This window comes from Aplysia californica, unplaced genomic scaffold (genome assembly GCF_000002075.1).
Source record: "Aplysia californica isolate F4 #8 unplaced genomic scaffold, AplCal3.0 scaffold00026, whole genome shotgun sequence".
In the NCBI taxonomy this organism is placed as follows: domain Eukaryota; kingdom Metazoa; phylum Mollusca; class Gastropoda; order Aplysiida; family Aplysiidae; genus Aplysia; species Aplysia californica.
In genome coordinates this window covers 757,620-767,442 of record NW_004797296.1, presented here as the reverse complement: position 1 = coordinate 767,442, position 9,823 = coordinate 757,620, and the positions used below count along the sequence as shown (strand labels likewise).

At 38.5% G+C, this 9,823-nt stretch overlaps 1 protein-coding gene across 1 annotated transcript in view; it reads left to right on the top strand.

The window, feature by feature from the left end:
• Window positions 1–475: 475 nt before the first annotated feature.
• LOC101850530 (cGMP-dependent 3',5'-cyclic phosphodiesterase) overlaps window positions 476–9,823 on the top strand; it is a gene marked incomplete in the record, with an annotated part of 165,720 nt that continues 156,372 nt past the window's right edge. The window contains 1 exon segment of the mRNA XM_035973122.1: window positions 476–875. Within this exon segment, the coding sequence (XP_035829015.1) occupies window positions 660–875 (216 nt within the window).

Genomic DNA, 9,823 nt, shown 5'->3' with positions numbered 1-9,823 from the left:
TCCCCCCCCCCCCCTCTTTAAAAAAAAACCAAACACAAAATCATCGATAACCATACCCCGACTCCCCGCCCTCTCCACTAACGTCAGAATTATTGTTATATTGATATATAATAGATTTATCAGTACGTAAAGGCCTAAACTAAAAATAAGAACATTTCGGGCGAAAGAGGGTGAATAAAAAAATAACCGAGAGGCCCTACTCAATAATTCTTTTTCGAGGCAATATAATTTTATTTTCGTAGCTCCTGGTATAACTTGTGTGCTGATATCGGGGTGAGATCTTTTGATAGCCGTTGAATGTGATCAAGCGGTAGGCCTACATAGGCTAGGCTACATGCAGATTACCAGGAGAGGGAGGGGGTCTTCTCTCAAGCCGTGTCGCACGGCAAACTGAAAAGCAGCCATTGATTTTTACACTGTCCAACCACAGGAGGAGAGGAACGCGCGGTCGTGGGAAGAGAAGAATTCAGAGTTATTTCCCTTCACAAATTATTGGAGGGCGCTTGCTTGTCGGCTGGGTTTGTAAAGCAGTTTTTTCTGCAGCGCAATGGATTTGAGCGTGTGCTTTTGGCTCGCCCAAACACTGATGTTCACTAGAGTATACGAATTCTAGATCACGGATAATGTAGCCTTTGTGACTGAGTGTTCATTCAAGGAAAATGGGTATTGTTTTGTCCCATACCATAGCGGCCAGTCTGTACTATTTTCGAAATGGACGGGCTCACTTGAGAAATGAACTAACACCACCGGAGCGAAACGGGCAGCACCCGCGCTCTGTGCAAAACCCAAACAAACTTGACCCCTTTGATAAGGATGAAGACTCCAGTGACAGTTCTTTGAGAGATGTACAGCTAGAGGCTATCAACTCTATAAATGTAAGTAAAGAGACGGATGCTAAGTACTGGAAACTCTTCTAGATCTAGAATCTAGTCCTAATCTAAACGTTTTTATGAGTTAGAGCTATTATTTGTTCGATCAATTTAAATTAATAGATCTAATGCATCGGCACCCGTGTGATAACTGGCTGTACTGTTACAAGTTACAGTTACTGTTGTTGTTCTAGACTAGATCTTATCTAGAATCTAGAATCTAATCTAGATCTGCACCCTAGATTAGATCTATATCTAGACTCTATATCTAGATCTAGATTTTAATCAAGAGTCTGGAATTCTAGATCTAATCTAGATGTAGATTCTAGACATAGATCTAGATCAAGACAGTGTGTGAAGAAAACGTGGTGATCTTGTCTTATACTTTAGCAGCATGATAAATTCTTCAATTGAGGACTTCCGAAACGAGCGACCATAATTAGATCTGGATCTAAATTCTATATCATCAAGAATACACTCAATGGCTTCCAAAATCATGATGGAAGACCGAAAACCACTGTTTTACGATCTGTTCATGACAAAATTACGGTAGTTTGCGCATTTTTAGGCCCAGTTCAAAGTTTTGAAGGTCTGAGTCGGGGATTAGATCTAGACAGTCTAGAGTCTAGTAGACTAGATATAGACTCTATTAGATCTAGATCTAGATTCTAGATCTAGTAGACTTTGGGAATTTAACGTGCTAAAGTATAAGATCACCAAAAACGTAGCCATGACATTGAGTCTGTTCCGTTGATAATTTCCAGTTCAGGGGGTGCAGTTGATATTTTTGAAGGTAGCAACGGGAACACATTTCAAGACATGATTTTCGGCCTGTCCTAAGATTTTTAAAACATTACGCCCTACACCTGATCCTTGTAGTTGCAGATCTTCCTGTTCCAGCTAGAATCTAGACTTTAGTGCTAGTGATCTAGAGATCTAGATCTAATCTAGATATCTAGTTGATAGTCTGGAGATCTATAATTTTGACTTCGTCTCTTTCTGGCTTTGGCAGGGGATGGGAGGAGGGGCGCATGCTTCCCTAGCCTAGGTCTGTACTGTAGCGTTCATTATAAAGTCAGCTATGTAAGTGCTTACGTAAATTAACTGTTAAAGTTCTAACCGTGAATGTTCCTTTTCCCCTGAATTTAGATTTAGATCTGAAAATCTAGGCTTTATGTTGATGTTACAAAAAAACTCGAATCAAGATTCTAGTCTCGCCAACAGATTTAATTTCATCCAAGATTCAAGAGATTTGGATTGGGGAGGAATTCCATAAAACAAGCGACCACTCTACAGGCTACTATACAGAGTAGATTAACATTAGAGAGTTGGGGTAAGGATTAGGGTTTGGGGTAGGGGTAAGAATGACTATGGATTGGGTCAGGGTGAGGAGGTCTCTTCTTTATCTCTATTTGTTGGGGTGGTCACTCTTTACGGAAGTCCTTCCCTAGATTGTTTAGAGTGACCATGAAGTATTGTTTAGCGTAAATTTAAATTTAGATCATGTAGTAATATAATTACTACACCTCAGACTCGATCAACTCAATATGACAACGGGGTAGACCGCACTGAAAGGTTAAGTAGGGGCTGACAAGCCAAAACCTGGCAGTGCTAGAAGTAACAGACGATGCGAAGTATTAGTAAGTCTTTGCCAACAAAATGACGGCTAAATTGTTTGTTTTATTTCAATTAATATCCATTATCAAAGTGTTCAGATCTTTTCATTAATTTATATTATATATGTAATAAATTGCTCCATAAAAACTACTAATCACAGTGTCTTTGCACATGAAGTTCTTCAATCAATTTCAATCTTTGGAAACTGTTGTGTTGGTAAACCTTGATTTTAACAAAATTACGTTTTTATTTTCGGACAAATTTTCTGGTGATAAACATTATAGTAAGTTTAAACTTACTTCATTTTAATATATATATTTTAAATTTTAAGGTATATTTCACAAAATTTAGTTTGTTTAGAGATGACTGAGACTAAAATATTTTTGTAAATTTGGGGATTTGAAACTGGGGTTTATTGAAAGAGGCAGTGCTAGTAGGGTTGGGGGCTTGATGATTGGTGTCATGGGGGAAGGGTCAAGAGTCCCCTTAATTTTAAGCTCTGACACATTTACATTATTTCCTGCATTTGAAATATAATTTATATTATAGTGAAGTGTTGTACTCAAGTGCTGAGGCTGAAGTATTTATTTCTATTATTTTTTTTTGTTCAGCTCGCTATATATCTATTTTAAGTTGTTAAAAGAATCATGATATGATAAGATATTTATAATGCATCATTTTTTAGATTATTCCACTGCATTGATATTTTACATTATAATGCTCTCTCTGTGTTTCACATTGGGATCCATGCTATTTTTTAATGGCGTTGAGATAGGTTCCATTTTGTATAATATAATTTTGATGCTGCTTTGAAAATCTTTTGTTTTGACCTCAGCAACTGGTTTTTTTTTTTTTTTTTGGTGTGTTAAAATTGACTATGGCTGACTGTCAATAAAACTAATAAAATATACTTTGACAATCCCACTTCAAGAACAAGTTGAGCCAAATATTTTATTATGTGTTATGGAGAAAAATTCTCCCTTTATTATCTAATAAAACTGTCAGGACGCCGCTTTTTGCAATTATTATGAAAAACATTGGATCAAAGTGTCGGCTCATTTGTGTCACGACGAGGTAGAATCAGGCGCTCGTCAGTTTTTGGTCATCTGGAGTTAATGGTGTCATCTTAAAGACTGTTCGTTTAACCATCTTTTGATGAAAAAAATACACTTATCTTGAATAGAAGTCGAGATATTTTGCAAATTAAGGTGGTCTGGGTCGTCTGGTTTCAGAGGTAAAATTAGCGAGAAAATGGGCGCCAAAGTTTGGTGATTTCCAAAGCTTGGGTGCCCTTGGAAACTGAAAATTAACATTTATTGTGCTTCTAATCAATTTTTTTCAGTAAAATCCACACAGAAATATATTTTTAGATGGACATTTAAGATATGAGCCATAAGACCAAAATTTGGAAAAAAATTATCAAACTGAAGGAAAAATGTTGCAATATCTACTATTTCATTATTTTGACAAGCGCCTAATTTCACCAAATGCCTCACATATATACTACAGGACAAGACTGAAGTCTGAAAATGAGTTAAAAAAGGTCAAAAGTGAGTCATCACATGGTTTAAAAAAAAAGGAAATATATTAAAAGAAAAATGATAAAATAGCAACAAAGACCTTACAGAGGCCTTGACAGACACAACAGTTCATAAGTGACCACTACAGCTGTTACAAGTAGACTTCTTGAGGAAATCAATTTATCAATTATATAATATATGTGTGGAAAAGTACGGGTAGTATTTTTCTCTTCAATATACACGATAATAATCGCTATTGTATTTTATACAATAAAATATGTTCCCCCTTGGCCTTGTTACTGGCCGTATAGTGCGTCCAAATTTTAGCTTTCAATTGTCTACTTCATCAGAGGTTGTAGCCTACTTGTTGTACTACACTAATCAAAATGTTTATTCCGTCGTTGTGGTGTCAAAGAATTCTGCCTGATCAGTAATTTCCTGCTCAACTTTTGAAGGCAGTTGCTGCAGATTTTGCCAGTTGTAAAAAACACTTATTGCATTGTAGAGTTTTGATGGGAGTTTTTGCTTATGACTGAAAATAACACGCCATGAAATGTTCAAATGAATGTTTATTTTAAAATTTTTTGCTAATTTTTTGTGTGTGAAGTCAAATCAAATGACTTGCATATAAAGTACTTTTGAAGTGTTATTTTTTCCTCTGAATTGTTAAACTTTTAAAACTTTTTTCTTACTTATTAGAAAAGCTGAATATATGGTCGTAAAATACTAGACTAACCTTTCTATTATTGTAGCTCGGACTATGGACTGGGTATCATGTGTTTGTGAAGTTTACTGACTTTTGCTGTCATCTTAGAGGTCAGACAATAACAGCAAAAGAAAATGCATCACTCTCAAGCACTACCAAATCAAAATTAATTAGCTTGCAGCTTGAACTAAAGACTTGACTTGAAATATGAGCTTTAAAAAAGATGGTACCAGTTTAAATCCACAAATATTACTTTTTGTCTTATGACCTTTAAAAAATAAAAAAAATGTAACTTTTATTTCATACACTCTTGGCCTACCGACATGTACAAAAGATTTTCCCTGGTATGGACGTGGATGCAGGTTGAGTCAACCATCTACAGGTTGAAAGTTATTTGGATACTTAATTTAATTGAATTAAGTAGGGACCTACTGGTATAGTACCAGAATGATTAATGTGGGCTCTCACGTTCAATAATTACTCACATTTATTAATCTAGGTTTGACGTGCAGCTCCTGTGAAGGGGAAGAAAACAACAACAGACGAACGTATTTACCCCCCCCCCCCCCCATTCCTCATCCCCACCCTTCGAGAGAAAGGAAGTGGTTGTGTGTCGCCGTCCTCACTCCCGAGTCTCTATTCCATTTTTAATGAGTCGTTCAGTTGGAAAGATGACTATGAGAGAGAGAGAGAGAGAGAGAGAGAGAGAGAGAGAGAGAGAGAGAGAGAGAGAGAGAGAGAGAGAGAGAGAGAGAGAGAGAGAGAGATTACCCATCTAGACTAGATACAACGAAGTCGGCTGTTGACAACCCCCCCCCCCCCCTCTCCTCTCTGCCCCTTTCACCAGCAGCCCCGTGATATCGTGGCCGTATTGATCGCCTCTATCACTCCCTACCCCCGGGAGTTACTCAGATATTGCAGAGCTTTTCACCACGGTACAGCCTGTGTGTGTGTGTGTGTGTGTGTGTATTCACAACTGTACATTGAAATTGCCAGGGTTAAGGGTAGCGGTGGCTTAGTGTCCCAATGGCGTGAGCGCGCCACCTTTTAGTATCATCAATGGTTGTGTGTTAGACATGCCTGTGCTTCTTTTTTCCCCTCTTTCCCTCTTTTCTCGTGTTTTTGGTCTCCTCCTTTTTCTCTACATGTGGTCATATTTTCTCCTGTCATAGGGCCACCACATTATGTGAACGTGCCGGTGTGCTTCTTTCTTAGCTTAGAAGACCGGCATATTCTGTGGTATAGCATTTCTATTGGGGCATCGGCGTCACATGCAGAAGACATGCGTTCGATTCCCGTATGGGGAGAGGGCTTTTTTGTTGTAAATCTTGTATCTCCGCCAGTCTGGAGGAGTGTTGTATCAATCTTGCTGATAGGCAGAGTTGAAGCAGCCAGCTTCCTAAAAGATCTAAATTGTGTCAATTAGAGTGTGTATAACATGCTGTACAATTGCTATGTTCATCAGTGTGCTCCGTGAACAGAACAAACAGTCACACATACATGTGCTTCTCAATTCTCTTCGAAAGCAGCCTCACAGATGATAGGGGGTTAGCAGTAGCAGGTAGCGGTAGCAGAAGCAGCAGCAGTAGTAGCAGTAGTAGCCTTCATCTATCATATAATACATGTATGTGCTTGAACGTGCATACACACTCACTTTTAAGATTAAAAACGCCCACACATGAGCGCATTCGATGACGATATGCGAAATATCACATTCTGAACAAAAGAGTACTGTACTAAGAGTAAGAATGACTAAGAAATAGCTGTCATTGTGTCTGATGTACTATTTTAAAACTCTTGTGTTGGTTCTGTCTTGTCTCTCTCTCTCTTATTCTTTCTCAGCACTAAATGACCGTCATATCTGTGCCATGTGCTTGTTTTTGCCCAAACAAACATGTATAATAACACGTACTTGGTGAGACAGTGTTTGTCTATGTTGCACACGCTTGGTCGTCTCTAAAGTCATGACCGGCTCTGTGCTCGTCAAGCTTTCGTGTTCATCATTTATTCCCCCTTCACACTCACACTCACACCCAAACAATTATGACCAAGCAGTATCCCAGAGAATGTGGTTGAGTTTCCAAGCGCCGCTGCTGTCCTACTTCTTTTCGTCTCCTCTGTTGTATCTGTCCTGTGATAATGTGTTCTTCAAACTGTCGTGACCATTCGCCCCACCCCTCCTTACCCCTTTTCACATTCACACCCAAACGACCAAACTGTGTATTCATAATAAATGTAGTGTGTGGGTGGTTGTCGGGTGCTCTGGTGTGGTTTTCACCTTCTTTCCTGTCAAACATCTATCGTCCTCAGATCTCTCCTCCCTCCTTTTTGTGATTGTTACTTTCTTTCTAGACCTCTAACCATCGGCACTTGTATCATAACCTAATCGTGTTGCAAGTGCCTATACACTCTGGATAAAACGAATATTGTGTGACTGAAAAGCACCTCTGGTAGGACGTACTTATTTTCTCTCCCTGTGTTGTTTCTGCCAGTCTCGCCTCTCTTGCTCTTTCCCTGCACTAAATGACCGCCTATGTGTAGATGTGCTTCTGCTTTCTGAAAAAATAAATAGATACAGTCTTTCTTCTTTTCTCTGTTATTTCTGTCCACCTGTTTCTTACTTTTCTTAGTACTAAATAACCGTTAATGTGTCGATGTGTTACTTTATTACACAAACAAACAAGTGGTGCTAGGTGTCTGGTTCACACGGTACCGCTTTTATACTTATCCCCCCCACCCCTCCCCTCGCGCTCCCGTATTTTACTTACAATTACTCAGCTGTCTTTGTGTGCTGTATGTAATAAACTCTAAATGGTCATTATCGCGCAGAAGTTCTCTTCAACACGTATATATTCAAGCTGTGCAGCATTAATGAGTACATTGCTCCCCTTTTATATGGGAGCCCATTAAGTGTTGGCAAACATTTACGGCTGAATGACTGCCTTCCTCTGGTCTGTGGGGTTATCTTGGTGCGATTATATCTGCGACCGGTGCGGTGTAGTTTATATAACATTATTATGGTGCGCTTGTTTTTCTTTTTGTGTCGCTAGTTGGTTAGTGTTTGTTATTGGGTTTTTTTCTTTCTTTCTTTCTTTCTTTTGTAGTATGGTTTTGGTTTGGCTGGTCTATTTACTGTTTTGTTTGTTTATATATTCGTGATCTTTAAATGATTTCGGTATGGTTTCTGCTTCAGATGTGGTGCAGTATAACATGTGTTACTCCTGTACTTTTTGTGTGTTGTTAATTTGTTGGTGTTTGTGTTATGGGGTGGGGTGGGGGTTGTGTATGATTTTGATAATTATAATGAGAAAGGTTTGGATGGCGTGTTTTTGTTCTTCTGTTTTGGTTGTTTTTTGGTTGTCTTTTAGCGTACCATCTCTCTTCCTTTTGTTTTGTGTTTGTTACTCTCTTGTAACACCTCTAATCTTCGGCATTTATACAACCTTATTGTGTTGCAAGTACCGTAAAATACTAAGATTAAACTGTCTGTCTTATTTTTTCCCAGTACTAAATGACCATTATTGTGTCGACGTGAATCTCTTTACTCAAACTCAAAACAAAACTCGTTTGTTGGTTGATAATTCGTTGTTGTTGTTTTTTTTTCTCTTTAATGTATGGTTTTGGTATCAAGTACAGATCAGTTGTTCTCTTTTTGTTTACTTTCTTACGTGTTTTTTATTCTAAAAAATATGGGCCAGGTTTCTGCTACATGCAAACTGGAGAACAATACGTGTTATTCTTCCCTCCTTTTTTATGTTTGCTACTCTCTTGTCACACCTCTAATCTTCGGCACTTATATAACGTTATTGTGTTGCAAATGCTGTAAAACTCTTTACTAAAACTGAAAATGACAAAAGCAGTCTCCTAACTTATTGTTCGTGCTGTGTTGTTGAAAATTCGGTGTTTCATCTTTGCTGTTGGAGTGGTGTAGACTGACATCTGCTTCTCCTGTTTTTTTAATTTTTTTATTTATATCTTTTTTTGGTGGTGTAGTTTTTGTGTTTTTGATGTTATAGCTTGAGTTTTGCACATCTGCCAAGAGTTTGTTTGTGTGTGGGTGTGTTCTTTATTCAGTTGACGTAAAAGCGAGACACAGTGTTGCACATGCGTCACGCCCCAATTAGACTAGATAGAGCTGTGATATATTTATAATACATTGATACAAGGTCCACAAAAGAAAGCATGCACCTACGTTTCGAGCTCTTTGCGTGGCCGTGGGAGTGATCGGCGGACATCCGCGTTCTGTTTTGCGCCCTCTTCTTATTCACGTAGGTGATTGGAGGGTGGTGGCGGTGGTAGGTCTTACTTCTTCTTTTGTTTCCCACCGTTCTCTTCTTCGTGTCTTACATTCCCTCGGCGTTAGATGGTATGATTGTGCTTCTCTTTTCTGAAATAAAACCTCTTATTTTCGTTTGTCGTGTTAGGGCCATTACGTGACAAATGAATCTGTAGTGTTTGTTTCTCCTTGTGTAGAACTAAAAAAAAAATCTTGAACCTCTGTGCGAGGAACTGATCAATGTACATCTAATGTCCTCTGCGTACTGCCAATTGGTTTTATTTGATTCAGTCGATTCGATCTGTTTCCTGTTGAGTCATTTGGGTGGTTGGAAGGCGCCCCTGAAAGGTCCTTTATATAAAAAAAAATTACATTCTGCAAATAGTGTCTGTGGTTTGTTGTTCGGTGCTTTGGTGTGTTTTGCTCCTTCTTTCCTCTTCAAACGTAAAACCTCCTTAAACCTCCATGTTCTTTTGTTGGTATTATACTCTGTAGTAACACCTCTAATTTTCGGTGTATGACTTATTTATTTTGCAAGTCCCATAAAAACTGAAACTGAATACTGCCTGCTATTTTAAATTGCTCTTTCGTAGCACAAAGTGGTCATTTTTGTGTCGACGTGTTTCTCTTTGCTCAGAACTCCTCGAGTTGTGGTCGTTATCGTGCCTTATCATGGCGAACTGCTCCTCATCAACAGCCCAAGCAAGAAACGTGTTGTGCCGGGTATCTTGACTCTCTGACTGATGGGGAGGCTCATGATGCTGGTTTTCTTCTTCTTCTTTTTCTTCTTCTTCTTCTTCTTCTTCTTCTTCTTCTTCTTCTTCTTCTTCTTCTT